General features: G+C 41.3%; 2 protein-coding genes across 2 annotated transcripts in view; one reads left to right on the forward strand and one right to left on the reverse strand.

The window, feature by feature from the left end:
* Positions 1-471: 471 nt before the first annotated feature.
* Positions 472-12279, reverse strand: LOC124150915 (acid sphingomyelinase-like phosphodiesterase 3b). The gene is made up of 6 exons (XM_048393643.1): positions 12113-12279; positions 5103-5295; positions 3318-3562; positions 2766-2929; positions 2258-2435; positions 472-1279 (listed from the first exon to the last, which is right to left on the reverse strand). The coding sequence occupies exons 1-6, from the start codon at positions 12183-12185 to the stop codon at positions 765-767; spliced, it is 1368 nt and encodes a 455-aa protein (XP_048249600.1). The 5' UTR covers positions 12186-12279; the 3' UTR covers positions 472-764.
* A 6317-nt stretch (positions 12280-18596) lies between these two features.
* LOC125378300 (complement C1q tumor necrosis factor-related protein 4-like) overlaps positions 18597-20007 on the forward strand; it is a 28150-nt gene continuing 26739 nt past the window's right edge. The window contains exon 1 of the mRNA XM_048393765.1: positions 18597-18648. Within this exon, the coding sequence (XP_048249722.1) occupies positions 18606-18648 (43 nt within the window). The 5' untranslated portion in view covers positions 18597-18605. The remainder of the gene's footprint in view (positions 18649-20007) is intronic.

Here is a 20007-nt window from a genome sequence, read left to right on the forward strand (position 1 = left end):
TTGGACAGGAAACCACCGTCAAGCACGTCTACAGTGGTGCAGACAGCGTGTACGCTGGACGGCCATGCAGTGGGGACAAGTTCTATTCACTGACGTGTCTTGTTTTCATCTCAGCCACAGCGATGGACGGATTCGAGTGTATCGATGTCGAGGTGAACGTTACGTCCATCATTGTGTCATGGAAGTAGATCGGTTCGGGGGCGGCAGCGTTATGGTATCGGGTGGGTTTACAGCAAGACAGAGGACCCGTTTGATAGTGGTAGAAGGAAATCTCAATGGACAGCTCTACCGCGACGAGATCATCGGCCCTGTTCTTCTACCGTTTTTGCGTCGTCATGTCCCAGGCATTACCTTTCAACATGACAACGCCCGGCCATTATTGCTCGACTTGGTCAGGATTCTCTTCAACAAAACAACGTGAATGTCATCGAAACCGAAATTGTTTCAGATTTGTTAAAAAACATTACTTTGCATAAAATCTTATTCAATGTCACAGGAACTTTTGTTGTTCAGTAAATATCGAATGTGTTACAAAATATTAGATGGATACTGATCATTGCTTGTATTGAAGGATCATGCACGAAGCGTAGGATGCTTTATCAGTACCAATATATAATAACGTGTACTGATCGACCATCTAATTGCTGAATTGCAGATACATCAAGAAAAAAATTAAATTCGGTCCAAAAATACAAACAGTACAAAAATACAACAGATGTTCACATTGTTGTATACAGAAATCGATCCGAAACAGATATTTCTCTCTAAAAAAGTACATAATACATGATGGCTAACATGACAATAAGAAAGGAAGAAGAACACAGCCTTGCCGAACCTCCAACTAGTGTTGTGTAGCAAGAGTCGAACGAAATCTCGTTCATGTTGATGAAACCACAGTTATATTCAGCTCGACACTTCTCGTCACAGGCATTCACTGTAGTGTCTCCATTAGCAAGGACGGTGTTGTATCTGATATACTTATCCAGAAGGGACTTGTCAGTCTTGAATGCCTTTATAATATTATCAACGGAGACTGCCGAGAGATCAGTCTGTCCATACTCCTCGCTGGCTTTGTATTCAATTTTCCAGTCTGATGCATTGTTTCTGTTGCTGTCCGTCAGGTTCATGTAATACTGGTGGATGTCAAGTGGGACTCCGGTTTGCTGGTTGTACTTGACAAGTCTAATGGCTGGGTTGTGAGGATCCCCGGATTTTTCTGGAATTTTGTAACGCCAGGGGGTGATTGATGGAGCCATGAACATAGGCACACCTGGACTCCCTGAAATATACCAAGAAAATCCACCTAGAGCGAACCATTATGCTATCTGCTTTATATAATCAATGGATGATATTGCCAATAGCTTGAAATATAATTCTTCTTTCATGGTTGCACGCGGATATGGAGCACCTGATAACATCGACCAGGATCAAATACCACCTTTTCTAAAACACCATTGAGCAGATCTCATACTTCACATTCTACGCTTTCGGTTTCAAATTCAAGAGTGTATGCCAAGAGGGATGACTTCAACTTTCCAATAGTCAACTTTCCCTTAATCACAAGGCTCAGCAATATTCAAGCAGTTCCAGCCTTTGGTGTCTACATTTCACAACTTTTTTAGATACAATACCAAGATTGCAAAGAGCATCATACGACTCTTGGTCAGAAGTTGTTTGATCACGGTTACATTCAAAAGTTTTATGGTATATATGTGGAGGTCATTTCCAAATTTGACGCATCAGTGACAAAATATATGTCCAATGCAATTCCCTATTTTATACCATATGTTCCTGTTTTTTTTTCTGGTGAACAGTTGACTTGTCTTTGATGTGTTTGTGACGGGTGCCATCACGAAGGATACGCTCACTTTTTCGCGAACACCTAGTATCATCACTATTTGATAGGGATTCATGAACACATGCTCATGATATAATCGGAATTGTACAATGGACTCTGCTTTTCGCAGAGGTTTCTATTGAATATGGAAAGGGTTTTGTCGCTTTTATATACATTTCAAAATATTAAGATTTTAGAGCACAGTTCACAACATTTTATGACTCCAAACGCGTAGAATTTGTGGATGTTGAGGACATATATAGTAGATGCCTGGAACCTGTCTCTTGTGCATCCCTCGGTTCGAAGCACCATGACCATAATATCCCTCCGTATTTATATCCCTCGATATTATAGAAGTATAATTCATTATCTTCGAAGATAGCAGTTAATAACCAATGACATTGGCAGCTTGCTACCCACCACCATTCTTCTGCAAGAGTTTGAATCCGTCGTAGTGGTCGTGACCGAAGAACATGCCCACGATGATGTCGGAGAATGTACGGCTGATATCGAGAAAGCGGGTATTGTAATGGGTGTAAAAACGCTTGACCTTCCCAGGAACATGGATGCCTGGAGGGACGTGGGCGGTCATCAACACCTTCAGCAAGGAAAGCAGTAAAGGAAGTGAGTGTGGTTTCTTCAACTACATTAATGTTCATTATTTGTGTTTAAATACCAAAATAACAAAACAGTGTTGGCACTATGAAGCTTAGTTTCAGAAGTCCGTTAGATTAAATAAGATGCGTCCATTTTAAACACGTTCACTGACAGTATTTAGATCAAATTAGATGATCACCTAGGATTTCTAAAATTCGAAAAATTACATATTATGTTAACAAACAGATTTATTTCACAAAAGGCTTTCAAACAAAGGCCCTAACTTCAACTTAATATTAATTTGAAATATACTGATTTGTTGTGTAACTACCTTGTCTCCAGCTGTCTTGGCGTTCCTGAGGACCTCCTCAAGCCAGGCGAACTGACCAGTAGGGTCGGTCATATCAGCGGTCAGTTTGTCCGAGGTGTAGTACAGGTTTGTGTTCAGTCCTATGATCCTCAGTCCTTGGGTTGTCTTCACAGTATAGTAGGCGCCTGACATGAGATGAATTATTCTGAAAATTATGAATTCTAACGTGGCTTATCGGTTTAATGTGAACGCCAAAAGTAACGTAGATTGAAGAGCAAGCCCCGACTGTGGTGCTGACAAACCAAGGACCATAATCATAATGATCGCTTGGTCACCGAATCATGACACAGCTAAGGGACGCAATTCTTCACAGAAGCAAACACGTGCAACCTGTGAAGTCATCAGATCCAAAGAGACAACAACTCCTTAGAGCACCAATACCCCACGAATTCTGTTGGGAGAACCATATTTAAACAGGGAAGCATATCACACAGATTCAAGATGGTACACAACAGCTGTAAACCCTGATGCATTTGATCACTATGTCTCTAACGTAATGTAGTGACTGTCTACCTTTACGGAAATTTTCAACTTGATTTTGGTCACCAATCCAGTCTTCCCAGAGGTCGGCAGTGGCGTTGTACAGGAAGTGTGATGTGTCAGGGAGCTGGTCGGAAGGGAACCAGTCGTTGTTCCCCATCGTGGCGTACACCTTGACCCCCGGGAACGCCGTCTTCAAGGCATTAGTGATATTTCTGAGGATGTCCATGACGTACGTCTCACTGGAGTATTCGTCCTCTATGTGGCCCACGTTATCTCTGTAACACAAGGTGGGGGTGAAGCGAAATTGGGTTTAAAGTCGCGTCCAAGATTATTGCACTCATACAGCGACGTGCATGTGTGTGTGTGTGTGTGTGTGTGTGTGTGTGTGTGTGTGTGTGTGTCTGCTTGTACTAGTCCGGACTAAAGCCGATTTTGTAGTGCTTGCCAAATGACATACATGCTGCAGTTTAACATGAATACCCCACGCAGACACAGTATGCTGATTCCGAACCGACCAGTCTTTGTTTTTTAACCCTTTAATGCCGAGCGCAAGGCAGCGTATCATCAACAACAAGTATCATTTTTTAACGTCTTTTGGTAGACAACGGAGACGGTCACACATAGTGGAATACAGGTAGATGGTACATGTCTGTTTTAACACATTTGTCAAATAAGAGAATCGCGTTTTCTTCAGGTGAAGGAACATGGTCCGGTGGTACCTTAGAGGAGCCATTTAAAGTGATAATTTTTGGTTTTGGGAAAGGACGAAGTCATTTCAAAGGGCCGAATTATTTATCCTGTTCAGACGCATTTATAACCAAGCTTGGATGCAAAAAACAGCCGTCCAATGAAATGAGTGAGAGAGATTATTTAGTATTTTAGAGATATGGGCAACAGAAGAGGTCTCGTCACTTCCAAAACATATGGTGCGGCAGCGAATTCATGTAGCTGCAGGGTATTTATCATTATGGAATTGGGAAACAAATTTAAGTGGTTTGTGTTAGAAGGCTTTTATAAAAAAAAATATTATTGGGACGAATTATCCGCTTGCATTATCATGATGGATGGATCAGTTGTCTAATGTGTTAACTCGTTTCTAACATAGATCTACCACGATCCGTTGTCGTGAGAAAGAACTCCATTTTCATATCATTGTGTTTCTTCTTTTGAAATCACTTTAGAGAGGTGGCCATAAGCTTCGAAAACGTCATGTTGTGTTGAGACTCCTATCTGTGCCAGAGGCGGTCGGGTAGCCTTGTGGTTAAAGCCTTCACTTGTAACGCCATTGACCGCTAATCGATAGTTCTATTTCTACATTCCTACATGTTGTCAAGCTTGGTTTGTCCGCACCAATAGGGTAAAAGTTTATAACCTACGTCATTAACGGCCAATTAATTTACCAATACGTATGGAATCGAACCTGATCTTCAACATGACAAGCAAAAGCCTTAACCACAAGGCTACTCAACCATCATCATGCTGACGAGGGGCGGTGGGGTAGCCTAGTGGTTAAAACGTTCGCTCCTCACGCCGAAGACCCGGGTTCGATTCTCGACATGGGTACAATGTGTGAAGCCCATTTTTGGTGTCCCCCGCCATGATATTGCTGGAATATTGCTAAAAGCAGTGTAAAACCATACTCACTCACTCACTCACTCACTCTTATCCGTACCTGACTCTCTTGTCGCGTTAGAATCAGAAACTCTCCGATGTTGTAAGCTTTCCACATTTCCCATGCACACCATGACATCCATGTACTATTAGAACGGCAAACATATTTTTGATTGAAGCCCTTTGAATGCATTATGTGTTTACCCAGTCCACAGGATGAAGTCGACGTTTCGATTGATGTTGACCATGGCGTTGATGCTGTCGTTTACGAGCCGCCAGGGGGCGTCACACCAGTAGTCGCCATAGATGCCCCGCACAGGAACTTGGTCACTGCAGGATCGCATTTCAGACCAGTACGTTGTGTCGTAATGGAGGTCTGTGATGTGCCAGAAGTAACCTTTTAGAAATAGAGATGCCATGTAACAACAACAACAACAACAACAATAATAATAATATTAATAATAAAAAGTCCAAATCTAATACGGCGCCAGGACCTGATGGTATTCGAAACCTGTTTTGGAAACTGTTTCCTTGTGTCCAAACACCATAACTTCACTGTTTTAAATCTCTTGTGGATACAGGGGATGTTCCGTCTTGGTTGTGCAAGGGTCGAACAATACTTCTCCCAAAGAAAGGTGATTTGACTGATCCCCCAAAACGTCCGCCCTATTACTTGTCTGAATACGGAATACAAAATATTTACAGGATGTCTTACAGATATTGTGTCATCATACTGTGCATCCAATGACATTATTTACATGGAGCAGAAAGGAGTTCAGAAAGGGATCCTTGAAGAGGCTAAATCTTACCACCGTAACCTCTCAATGTGTTGGATAGACTACAGAAAAGCTTATGATTCTGTACCTCACGGATGGATTTTGAAGTCACTGGAATGTATTGACCTCCCCGAGCGACTATAGCTACTTGTTTTACTCAAGTTTTTTTTATGAATTGCTGGTCAACTCAACTTGAGATGTATTCGCAGGGGCAGGTGGTGACTTCGGAACCCATTTCTATAAGAAGAGGAATCTTTCAGGGCGATTCTTTCAGTCCTTTGCTTTTTCTGTTTGTCATTAAATCCTTTTAGCTTTTTGCTTAGCAAAGAGGAAGGTTAGCATCCTGGACCTCCTCAGCACAGATCCCCAACACCCCTTTACTCACCTCCTTCACATGGATGACCTTGAACTTATTGCAAATAACTCACTCACAAAACAGATTCTGCTTGTCAAGTCAATTTCTAATGATATCGGCATGCCCTTTGGACTCCACAAATTCAACATTCTTCATTTGAACCGTGGCAAGGTAGAAGAGGGAGGATCAGTCAGTTTACTTGGAGGGGGAGTTATTGACCATCTCGTGGAAGGTCAGGCCTAAACGTAGTTAGGGGTGCAGATAAGAAACTCCAGAATGCCCATATCAAGGAAAAACTTCAGGCAGAGTACAAATGTAGACATAAGAAAATCTGGAAACCACAAATACTTATGCTTTGCCCATCCTTTCGTATTCTTTTGGTGTTGTTGATTGGACGAAACAAGAAATTAAGGGTATTGACACCCTCACACAAAGAATCATGTCAGACAATAGATCCCACCACCCTCGCTCTTCCCTCAATCGCTCATATTTACCAATCATTATGGGAGGTCGTGGTTTGATTAACGGTTGGGCTCTTCATGAGGTGAAGAGAAAGGTATTTGTTATCATGTCAAATAAATTTGTCTTCTCATAATTTTTTTTATTTTTATCAAGTTTGACCATATAAGAGCATCAAAAGTAATTTCAGGGATTATGTTTAAAAAACTTGATGTCAAGTCAAGGAATATGTATAATACCTGAAAATGTTAGGGATTATGTATATTCCCTGAGTGAATGAGACATTAACTATATATAAAATTTCAGGGACTATACATATTCCCTGATAATACATATTCCCTGTAACATATATATACAATAAATGTACTTGTAGCATAATGATCACGCCCCATAGGGAAGATTCGGTGTTAGAATATCTCTGCATCAACCTAGGCATGTTTAATTAGTGGTCAGGCTCCCTGAGTTGGTTAAAACTTCATCGTTCTCTGGCGGTGTGGTTCATTTACGAAATGAACGTCAGTTTGGATGGGTTCATTGAAGTGTGAACAATTTAAAAGTGCTGGTTAAACTATGTGAACCTCCAAGCTTGCGACTGGTGGGGATTGAACCGAGTGCTCTGAAACTTGTGTGTTTTGTGTTATTTTTCAACGTCAGGGTGTGTTATATTTTGAGTTTTGGATTTGTTGTGTGTGCTGTAATACTTTGCTTAGCTGGTGTTTCTTGTCACCTGAGATGGACCTACTGTATGACCTGATGCAAGCTTCATTTCTGTGCCCCGTCATTCCTCATGTGCCGCCGCTTCTTGGCCTAGAATGCACGGAGTAGGTCGGCCAACTCAGAAACCGTAATAGTAATTCCGTCTACGGATATTTTCTCGTCTCCGATGACCAATAGGTAAAACAGGTAGGCAATTTCTAGGAGTTTTATTAAATATAAGTTTCTTTCCTTACCTATTGATTGAAACACCAATCGAGAATTCGGGGAAACCCCGGAAATTAGTTCCGGCAAAAGTTTCACAAAACATTGTTCACATCGTGTGAACTTTTCAGTCCGTTCACAGGAGTGTAAACTCCAAATATCAGATCACGTGACTACCCATTCAGCCAACCAGCATGAAAGAAACAGTGGAAACTTTAAAGTAGGAAATTATTTTATCAATCACGGATGTGTCTGCCTCAGGCTCTATCAATGACAGACCACCGGGTACCATCATATAGTTGGAATAATTTCTCAGAGATGAGTTTAACATTTTCTGATAATATTTTAAGTTTTTAATGGCTGCCCATGTGGAATAAGAAAAGGTCCCAAGCTTTCTCCATGCTATTAGGAGGTCTTCGTATATGAATACTTGAATTGAACAATTGCTGCTGAACGCATTGTACGGAAAAACTATAAATAGTAGTGACGTAAGGTATTTGCCGAATGACCAGTTATTGTCAACACCCCTTACTCACCTCCTTTACATGGATGACTTTGAACTTATTGCCAATGAAGGATCCACACTAAAAACAGATTCTGTTTGTCCAGTCCTTTTCTAATGATATTGGCATGTCCTTTGGGCTCGACAAATGCAACATTCTTCATTTGAAACGTGGCACGGTAGTAGAGGGGGGATCAGTCAGTTTACTTGGGGGAAGAGTTATTGAGAATAAGAATAAGAAAAGGTCCCCAGCTTTCTCCATGCTATCAGGAGGGCTTAGTGTATGAACACTTTAATTGAACACTTCCTGCTGAACGCGTTGTACGGAAAAAAAACTATAAATAGTAGTGTCGAAAGGTATTCAAATAGATGACCAGGTATTGAATGTCAAATCGACCTTCACGTCGTCTCCAGTGATGTATAACGAAGAACCGTTACTTATATGTTTTTGAGGACGATTCACGAGCGTATCTTGTGATTATGGTGGACCAATAAGGTTTGAAGAGTAGTCTCCCTTTGACCCTTAACGGTTGTAACTTTGACATGACATGTGCGATAAAGATAACAGTAAAAAGGATTTCGGCATAAAAATTCGCTATGGTGTCTATATTTGCCGTATTCGGTGTCATATTCGGTAAGCAGAATATAATATTGGGCTCGATTTACGCATCACCAAATATTTCTTTTCTGCAAACCTAATATGACATCGTAAACGGCAAATAAAGACGCCATAACTAATAATATGCCGCAAATCTGAAGATTGAGATCGGTCATTGTATGATACGAGCAAGGATGTACGATATCAGGTCAGGATGACACACAGTATCTGGGGTGAAATTTGGAAAGGTAAGATTTGTTTGGTTGTTTGTTTGTTCTTTAAAGTCGCACACAGCAATATTCCAGCTATATGACGGCGGTCTGTAAATAATCGAGTATGGACCGGATAATCCAGTGGTTGACATCATGTGCATCGATCCATGGGATACCATGACATGCATCAACTAAGTCAGCAAGCCTGACGACCCGATCCCGTTAATCGCCTCTTACGACAAGCATAGTTGCCGTTTACAGCAAGCATGGGTTGCTGAAGACTTATTCTACCTAGGATCTTCACGGGTCGTGAAGGTAAGGTATATCACACATTACACTGTATGTCAACGTAGCTTGTCAATATTAACCGACAAAGATGGCTTAAGTCGTTTTGACATTGAACCTGTGAACCTGAAGTAAATACCAAAAGATAAATATTGACCAAAATGATTTAGGTAAACATGAAGACTCTCTAAATCTTACAAACATTACAGAAAAGATGTCGCTATATGCTTGAGCAAACACGGACGTGGGCGCGAAGAGTGGGGTCGACAACAACACGCCTTGAGAGACATTCCCACATAGGATCACCAACAGTTCGTGCCTTCCAGTGAAGATCCCGTAGAGAATGCTCTATCGTCTACGTGAGTGAGTTATAAAGTAGCGTCGCATCGGTAATATAATATGTCAGTCATAACGTGACGAGAACAGGTTATGCACGAATTTCATTAACTGTGCACAGTGAATCGGCGTCTATGCTAGATTTACTGTAACATCAGGGCTTACTACAATCATACAAATTGTGAATGGACGCAAATAATTGACATTTCGATATCTGTGGGACGCAAACATGTTTGGCTGTTAGAATATGTTTATCAGTAATATTTATCAACATTGAATATAGCATAGAATTTACAATGCTATGTTGTCAATGGTTGAACTATTTGAGGTCCCCATATATAATAATACCTGTTGTACAGCGTCCGCCCGGAGAGCGGAAGGTCCGGGGTTCGATCCCCGGCCGCGTCATACCAAAAGACGTTAAAAGATGGTACTTGTTGATACCCTGTCTGGCGCTCGGCATTAAGGGGGTTAAACAAGGACTGGTCGGCTCGGAGTCAGTATACTGTGTCTGAGTGGGGTATTCATGTTAAACTGCGGCATGGTATCTCAGTGAGCTAGCACTATAAATCGGCATCAGTCCGGACTAGTACAAGCAGCCACACAAACACATATTCGTACTTGCACGTCGCTATATAAGTGCACTAATCTTGGACGCGACGTTAAACCCAATTTCACCTCACCTCACCCATATATAATATACCTGAAGTTTCTGAGCCTGTGCACGATATGACATAATTAAATTTTCTTGTGAATCAAGTCAAGCTGCCTGCACAGGGGTTAGGACGCCGCACTCAGCAATATTCCAGCTATATGACTGCGGTCTGTAAATAATCGAGTCTGGACCAGACAAACCATCCAGTGATGGACATCATGAGCATCGATCAACGCAGTTGGGATACGATGACATGCATTAACCAACTCAGCGAGTCAGATCACCCGATCCCGTTAGTCGCCTCTTACGACAAGCATGGGTTGCTGAAGACCTATTCTACCCCGGCTCTTTTCGGGTCACACGGCTATGAACATTACGATTACACCATCTTTTGTGATAAAGTTTCCAGTTTTCTCGAAGCCGTAGCCGTAATGTACATGCCCTTGCACAAATACATGCATTATAACTCCAACACAGGCCAAGGGTTCTTAACCATCGTATGTCATGTTATCCTATGTAATGCCACCTTTGCCTGTGGTATTGTAGATATCTAACCACTTGGGAGGTTTTACTTTTTGCAAATCAGACCTGTATGCAACCTCACATATCGTATTAAGTTTTGTAATAACCACTGTTTTCCCACTGAGTCACCGGGGCAGGTGGTGAAAGAATGTTCAATTTTAGATGTCATTACTTAGTTTTGTCTCTGCTGCACGTGTTTCATCTCTCGCACGCTTTGATCGAATTCCTTTTATACCGCGACACACTGTATTGTTTCACTATAAGATATATCGATTGTTACTTCTATTTTGACATTTTTAATATTTGGTATATTAATTTTTTATTCAAAGAAATTCATTCAGTTCAGCTTGGTATTTTAAATATTTAACTTATGTTCTTTTTACTCCATTTTTGGTATTTTTGTTTTTTTCCTGGTTAAAAATCCGTGTCAGAATGCTCAGGGTGTCGTCCTGATTTTAAAGTTATTTCCTGTCATTCTTTTCGCATGTTCTCTCAAGACTGACATGTAAGTGTTCAAAAGGAAATCAAAGAAGATCTATAAGGAATCGCAAAGAATTTATTATGGGTTGGAAAATCCACAGTATTTGTAAGTTTTTATTTTGTCATTTATTTATTTCAAAATTTATTATTTTATCATAAAATATCAGTATTTATAAATGTAAACAAAGTATGTTTGTTTATTTTACAGGTACAAGGTATAATATTTGGGTATAAATTTAAGTTTAGAGGTGCATTCTCACTATTACTTTGATAATTTAAAGGTATATTTATTGTTTGTTAATTTGATTTATTTTTAATTATTTTGTTTTTTTGTTTTCATTTTTACTGAGTGTTATTGTTTATTTATTTTAGCTTGTACCGGTTTAACTGTGTACAGAAATAATTTATTTACCACCCACATCGATGTTTTCTTATTTGTTTATCATTTCTTGCATTTAGACGGTTTATAATTGAGTTAAAGCACTCATCCGCGACGCTTACTTATTACGTCCTCGACAACCACCTCGGAGTCGTGCTTTATCCCTGACATGTAAAGGACATGAATAGGACTAGCTTCAGATTCAGGTTTCACGACGATACAGGATGTGCATGTTTTTACAAGTTTGGAACAACATAAGGGGCCATTACTGTCACCACTGACAGATTGTGAAACTCTCAAATGCATCGAAATAAAAGTGACATGATTACAAAACAATGCAATAGTTTGCATCAATTATTATTTGACTTCAATGTTCCATCCATACAGTATGTTCACTCTCTTTTTTCTACACAATGATTTAGAGTACATATCCTTTTCCGATTGGTTTTGTTGTTGTTGTCGTTTAACGCGGCACTCCGCAACATACCAGCGTGATGACGAAGGCCTATAAATAACTATTATTAGGGACGACCCACGCCGTCGGGGTACGATGACCCGCTTTTAACCAAGTCACAGAGCCTGACCATCGAATCTGTTTTGTCGCCTCTTACCTACAGCATAGGTTGATGAGGTCCACAGAGCTCCTTTTCAGAATTTAAATAATGGTATGTACAAGATTCAAGACATGTTTGACGTGTCATCACTTTGCATACATTTTGACAGATTCATTATCTCACCTTCTTGTGCATATGCACATGTTAGATGCAGCAGAAATAGAGTGAACACTTTTACCCAGGTCACATACTGCATTTTCTTCGCGTTACCTGCTCAAACAACTGTGTTATTTCGTCTTCAGTTTGTCGTCTGCTCGGTCACGTGAAAGTCCGTCGCGTGCCGTGTGCAAAGTACATTCTGCTCGCGGCATGAGATACTCACAAAAAAACAAAGTTGTCTTCTCTTATTGCCTACAGTGCACTTTGTCTGCAGTGTTATCAAAACAACTTCATGGTTCAGGGCACACAACAGCAAAAGCTACATCCCTAAACCGTAATGAACTTATCCATGCAACAAGAAAGGAATAACTTTAGACTTGAAGTAGAATCGTGGTTTATTTCATATATATGAACATAATAAAGAGGGGATGAGAAATATTTGACACTTCTCACAATTTAAAATCCAACATTTGATCCCCAAATAATCTTATTACACTCATACACACATATATTACAATTGACATAAAAAACCTTACAATGAAAATATGAAATCCATGCCAACCCTTATAATACTTGTAATACTACTAATACCAGTCCAGTTTTAGCAGTCGCTCAGCAGCATCAGGGAACTGGAGCGGACTCACTAAACGGATCTGTAGAGGTTCCTTGAGCCTGACGATATGTTGCTCCAGTTCACGGTCATCTTCTTTCGTGGTGGGGGTCGGGCACCATTGAGGTACCACGCCAGCTTGATTCGTTCTGTTTTCTCCAGTCGTTGCAGGGTCCTGACCAAGGCAAAGATGTTGGGATGCGCACTTTGAACAGTTCTGTTAAGGTGAGCATGCCATCCTTCCAGGTGGTTGTTAGTGTGCGGTTCGACGTTGTCATGGTGATTCCATATGCCAGGGAGGAATTGTGCTGCATCATTAACCCAATTGGTCACTATAAAATCATTGAAGAGGATAGCTGGGGGAACATGTAGCATTTCATCCATGGCATCGACCCAGGTGTCGTGTACCGAACAGCGGCAGCAAGGGTAAAGTGGTGGCACGTCTCACCAAACGGTTCGGGTCTGGATCCTCCTAGTAGGCATGTGTCATGCCCAGTCGTTGTGTCATCTTGGAACCCACAAAGGGGATAAGAGTAAAATGTTCGATCCTTGTATATGAGGTCAAGCTGCTGAAGAAGTTGAAGTTGGTCATCTGAGGCAAAGCAGAGAATACGGTCATCACTTCCATCGTTGACACAGAGAAAGCTCTTGTTGTCTGCAGTAAAGTTTTTTGTCCAATGGATGGGAAGGTCAACTGCTGCAGGGGAATGCGGCAGGACTCGGATATTCTTCTGTCATCTCCTATACAAGCCAGGGCGCAAGGTCTGATGTGACTGGAGAACAGCAGCTTCTTCACGGGCCAATCTTGATACATCTTCATCACATATGCGAGGAACAGGCAGGGACTCAGTGTCCACACGCTGACGCAGGGTACTCAGAAATCTTGTTTGTTTGTCATTTTCTGGCGGATGAATGTGCGGAGACTCGTTCCTGACATATGCATGAACAGTGGTGCATTTACCAGGACAGCCAGAAGTAACACACTTATGCATATGCATTTAAGTCGTCAGTTGTTCAGTCTATACCTGAGTAAGACCTCTCTCCCAACTCGCTTTGATTCAACGAGCACGACACGCTGTGGGTTAGCCATCGTCAAACTACAGAACCATTCTTGTTGTTGTTGCCTTAATTAAGTGTTTAAGAGGTCGGCTTCTGCCTTAGCAATTTCGGCTGAACCTCTCCCTCTTTGGGACTCTTGTATGAGTAGGTTACACATATCTATTGCGAGTTTTGTTATTCATAGAATTTCTGTTTTTGTATTGATATTATTTCTATTTTCGAAAATTGATATAATTTTATTATTAGAGTCAGTTTGCTCCTCGCTAGTGCATCTCTTGGCTTTAGGAGATCTACGACATATAGCGGATCTAACTGCAATTCTTGTTTCAACCGAGCCCGGGCTGGGGCATGGTCTTGACATTCCAGCAACAAGCGAGCAATGATTTAAGTATGACTGCAAGATGGACAAACCTTGTCATGGCGCTTATTGTGAATGAGTCTGAGGCGTGAGATGGCTATTTCAACTTTCCTTTCATTTGAGTATGAGTATGGCTTTTGGTGGTTCTTGGGTTTAAATGTGTACAGCCATCTGCAGATCTTACTTGCGTCCCTCTGGGCTTGCCATCTCTGGGATATGGAAACTTTGATTTTGCTTTTTATCATTAGTTTTCATAAGGGAACAGGCTGTATTTCCGCTTTATGTTGCGCTAGCTTTGCCAGTGTGTCTGCTCTTTTCATATCCATTAATATATGTGTGAGAGGTGATCCAACACAGCTCCACCTGTTGTATATTCGTATAGAATATTATTGACTGTTTGGCCTGGAGTTTGAGTTTCTGTCGCTGATGGCTTAAAGTGCACGTAGCAAAGCTGATAGGGTGGCTGCCTTTGCTTTCGGTAGTTCCGGTATGACATTGAGTGCATGATGAGTTGCCTCCAATACAGCAGTGAATACTGGCTGACCATCGGGCAAGGCGAATATTCTTGGTGTTTGGAGCTGTGGATATTGATCCTGTAACCAGCACTGTTGTTGCTGGTATTCTAGTATCCATCCCAGATAGTTCAATTTTAGTGATAGCTACAGATCGTTGTAGGTTTTTTTTTTAGTGAATTCTGATGTTACAACATTGTCAGCTGTGGGAGTTTTTAAAGTCCACGAAGGTTGTAACCCTTTGTAATATCTTTCTGGTGGCTGAGTGTCATCATAATTGTGACTTTGGATGTGTTCACTTACTAATATCACAGGTGGCTTTAGTGATGGAGTTTTCCGTGCTAAGGCTTTAACTCGGGTGTTTTTGTCTCGCTATATTTTTTTCACCAAAGCTTTTGATGTTCGTCCGCAGAACGAAAATATTGCCTGCTCTTTTCTTAGTTTCAATTGGATTTCTCCTGTTTCTACTTGCAGTGCTTCTAGTTAAAAACCCGTTGCTGCACCTGTGGGCAGCATTAGGACTTTGTATTGTATTTTGTCTAGCGGCTCAAGACAGTATTTGATGCTGAGTGAAATGCCTCAAAACCATCAACCATTTTTGATCTGATAAGTGATTTGAAGAGGTCCAGCTGAGTGTCCCTGGTTGTGCCCCAAGATGTACCTGAAATTGCCCGTAATACATTCAGGTCTTTAATATATCCACTTTCCACATATTCTATATGTTTTGTCCAAGTGAGGTGTTGATCTAGGGTAACCCCTATAGATATTGCGGATTTTTCTGATTTGATTAGTTTGCCTTTTTTGTATAGACGGGATATCACAGGATCTTTTAACCTGCGTTTGAATAGAACTCTCATAGTATTTACACTTGAAAGGGTGAACCCCAATTTATTGCATCATTGATCTACTCCGCCCAGGGCTGACTGGAGTTTTTTCGGATTTGTGAAATATCTGTGGTTTGCCCATATTGCTACTTCAATGGCGAATTTTGTGGTAGGAGAGTTAATGTTTGTTTGGTTGGTTTGTTTGTTGTTAAACGCCACACTCAGCAATATTCTAGCTATATGACGGCGGTCTGTAAATAATTAAGTCTGAAACAGACAATCCAGTGATTGACATCATCAACATCAATCCACGCAATTGGGATCGATGACATGCATCAATCAAGTCAGCGAGCCTGTTGATGATGTCAATCACTGGTGTCTGTTTCAGACTTAATTATTTACAGGCGCCTCTTTTACAACAAGCATAGTCGCCTTTTACGGCAAGAATGGGTTCCTGAAGCCCTTTTCTATCCTGGATCTGCACGGGTTAGCAGGATGTGATGGATGAAATCGTCCAAGATAATTGCAGTTATTTAGCGACCTGCATGTACGTGTGTGTGGCTGCTTGTACTAGTCCGGACTGATGCCGATTTATAGTGCTAGCTCACTGAGATACCATGCCGCAGTTTAACATGAATACCCCACTCAGACACAGTATACTGACTCCAAGCTTAACAGTCCTTGTTTTAGCCCCTTAATGCCGAGCGCCAGACAGGGTAACAACAAGTACCATCTTTTAACGTCTTTTGGTATGACGCGCCCGGGGATCCAACCCCGGACCTTCCGCTCTCCAGGCGGACGGTCTTCCACTAGACCACTGAGGCGGTCGGTTAGCAGGATGCGTTGTAACACGATGACACGATCACGTTAACAGAATGTAAATAAATATCCACCCCTTCAACATTGTGCAGCGTGCCTGCATGCGTGTCTGTTATCTCTTTGTCACACTGTGTGGCAGGTGTACCGCCCCGCGTCCTTGCATTTAGACATTACATCCGTCATTTCAGGTTGTCCCGGCTTTGATGGGCTTCTACCGATAATATAAATATATACAGTTGGTTCGTTAGTTTGTTGTTTAACGCCGCAATATTCCAGCTATATTCAAGCTATATAACGGCGGTCTGTAAATAATCGAGTCTGGACCAGACAATCCAGTGAATAATATCATGAGCATCGATCCACACAATTGGGATCGATGACATGCATCAACCAAGTCAGCGAACCTGACCACCCTTTCCCGTTAGTCGCCTTTTACGACAAGCATAGTCACCTTTTACGGCAAGCATGGGTTGCTGAAGACCTATTCTACCCCTGAATCTTCACGGGTCCACGCAAATGGGATACGATGACATGCATCAACCAAGTCAGAGAGTCTGACCACCCGATCCGGTTAGTCGCCTCTTACGACAAGCATAGTTGCCTTTTACGCCAAGCATGGGTTGCTAAAGACCTGTATTCTACCCCGGATCTTCATGGGTCAGATCCCATTGGGGTGTTATTGCGAGTGATATCCCACTGGCTCTGTTGCCCTGAATTAGAAGCACCAAACAAACGGGCTGTCTGCTTGGACTTGTTAGAAGAAATAATCAAACAGCTTTATGTAACATAGATTGGGTGATTTCGAATGTTACCAATTCATCTATTAAACTTTCCTTTCTCATTGTTTTGTGTTGTAGTTCAGTTTACCTCCTGTAAATTTTAGTCATTTTAACGTAGTGTTACCTGTTTGCAAGTTGAAACGCCACGGTTAACCCGAAAACTGTCAAGTCCAGGAATACATGTTAATTGTAATTGAGTAAATATCAAATGAACATTGAGTAATTAAGACCGCCTCCGTGTTCTTGTGGTAGTGCGTCCCCCCGGAGAGCAGATGGTCCGGGGTTCGATCCCCGGAAGCGTCATCCTAAAAGACATTAAAAGATGGTACTTGTTGTTACCCTGTCTGACGCTCGGCATTAAGGGGCTAAAACAAGGACTGGTCGGCTCGGAGTCAGTATGCCGTGTCTGAGTGGGGTATATATGTCAAACTGCGGCACTATAAATCGGCATCAGTCCGGACTAGTACAAGCAGCCACACTCTCACGTGCATGCACGTCGCTAATATAAGTGCAATAATCCTGGACGCGACGTTAAACCCGATTTCACCTCACCTCGTTGAGTAATTAACAACACATATTGATATACACAGGATTGGGTAAAAAGGTAATTCAATCGGTCAAAATATGTGACAGCAACAATTGATAATAGGCCCTATTACTCTAGACAGTGCACTCACTATTGTCCAGAATTTTTCTCAGTTGAATATCACGAGTCAGGAAACAGTGTTGGAAGTAGGCAGACAAATTGACAGATTTGGTATGTGTCCGCAGTGGACATGAAGACAAAAGGAAAGCATTCCCAGGCTCAGCATGCAGATACAAAGTGTTAATGATTGGCCCTGCACAAAAAAAGCCAGGGTCGACTAATCAGAAACCAGGCCCTATCAAATCGTTGTGCACCCGTGCCAGGCCATCGGTGTTCACGTTGCTGACCAGACCAAATTAGAAATCGTATGCATGCTGGGCGAGCGCTTGTTGTACGACACTTTCTGGCCAGACGCTGAAGGTGTTTAGGGGGTAATAATCGGGGCGAACCGGGATTCGAACCCATAATCATAGGTTTCTGGCGTGCACGAGGGACACTACTCCACACAGCAAATCGCGGCGCCTTAGACGACTTGGTCATGATCACCCGTGCCCGTAAATATGTATATGTACATGTATGTACATGTATATATGTAATGAACCTACGTTCACGTCTGGTGACATGAACATAATAAAATAAGTAAATACGTAATTTTTGTGTGTGGCGGCAATAGGGGTATGGATACAGACGGGATCTTGTATTACTTCTACATGCCTCCATATTTCATGAACACATTGATTTACAAGAATTGCACAATGTTTCATGAATTTGTTTTGACTGTTTCAATTCACGTGGCAGTAAGTTCTCGCCATACTCCCATACGTAATTACATACGTATTCTATTCACTGACAGACACGAGCACATGTTGCAGTGATTGTATCTATATCCTGGTATACCCATGCTAATGACTTTCACACCTGTATGCTTTATAACCATCTCTGCACGAAGGTATACCTAACACTTTCAGAGATGAACCTATGCAGTATCTTCCTTGTGTTGGTGGTCCTTGCGGGTAAGTGGAAAATAACTTACCTACAATTATATGCAACGGTGCTGATTGAACATCGAGAGGGTCCCCCTAAACAGTAAGTAAGATACTTATATTCCATAAGGGGTATCCTTTGTTGATATGCGGATTGTATATGATAAAAAAATTAGTAGGTACTTTGACTTATAGTGTTACACTGTGCCCACCGCCTTCTTCTTAATACCTGTTAACACAAAGGAAAATGTTAATTAAATAAAACGGCTACATGCATAATCAGTATGTATTCATTGGTCCTGCATTCAAAGATGACTAACAAATCACGAGTCTTCATATGGTTTGTGATACTTTTGGGCAAGTTAAAATCGGTTAAATCTGCCAACAGCGGTGACCTTACTCATATGAATTGTAACATTATGTAAGCTGTACTCAAACACACACCAAGGTATATGTTTTCGTGTTTAACATAGGAAATTATATTTCCGTGATGCTTACATAATGAGGAACCACTTACTGTATGCCTACACGCAAAAATCAACCTGCGTATTTAACGACCCTTCTGTAGAATTGTATATCTGAAGGGTAGACTCAAAATTCTGTTCCCTTTGTAGCCGGGCGTGGTGTGATGTGTCCAGCCACTGGGCTGCTAGTCAAAACATGAGGCAGTTCTTGAAGATGATGATGATTTTATTCTTTTGTAGTAGATGGTGGGAGGGAAGCTGTAAACAAGAGTCCTCCCTCCATAAAGAGTTCATGCAGAATATGTTATAATTTAATTTAAGCCAAAAGGAAACAGATTAATTTATAAGGATATGTTGGGTAGCACATGGTTGAAGCACATGGTTGAAGACCATGTGCTCAATTAATGTAACACAAAATGTGTGAGCTGGCAAATATTTAGATATGACAAATTAAATAATAATGCAATTAAATATATTTTACTTTAATGAAAAGCTGTGATACCCTTTCTATGAATATAATTGTTTCTAAAGCAGGATGGAAAGAGATAAGAATATTGAAATGTTTCTCACCTGTAAACAAGAGTCCTCCCTCCATAAAGAGTTCATGCAGAATGCATGAGGAGGGCAGGTGAGAAAGGAAGTTTAAAGAAGTGGACCAAAGGGCCAATCAGAAGAAAGGTAGCATCTGACAGGTATTAAAAGGAAGTCAAGATGCTTCAGTCACACGTGTGCGAAATACGCATCAGTCGGAAAGCGCACGTTAAATCTCCAAAGTAAGTAAGTAAGTAAGCTTCAGTCACATAAAGTGGTGGACATGTCTAAAAATAGATAGGGGGAAGTCCAGGTGAAGCTGGAGAAATTACAGAGGCTGCAGAAGGGTATCAGGTTGGTGTTAGTTGGCTGACATTCAACTGCAGACAAGGAC

The sequence above is a fragment of the Haliotis rufescens genome, unplaced genomic scaffold (assembly GCF_023055435.1).
Source record: "Haliotis rufescens isolate VD_foot unplaced genomic scaffold, xgHalRufe1.0.p SCAF_12, whole genome shotgun sequence".
NCBI lineage: Eukaryota > Metazoa > Mollusca > Gastropoda > Lepetellida > Haliotidae > Haliotis > Haliotis rufescens.

Coding starts and splice junctions, on each gene's coding strand:
- LOC124150915 (XM_048393643.1), bottom strand. CDS start 12,185: ATGCAGTATGTGACCTGGGTAAAAGTGTTCACTCTATTTCTGCTGCAT. Junction 3,563..5,102: donor GACTTCATCCTGTGGACTGG/GTAAACACATAA, acceptor CTTGTGTTACAG/AGATAACGTGGGCCACATAG. Junction 2,436..2,765: donor CCAAGACAGCTGGAGACAAG/GTAGTTACACAA, acceptor TCCTTGCTGAAG/GTGTTGATGACCGCCCACGT.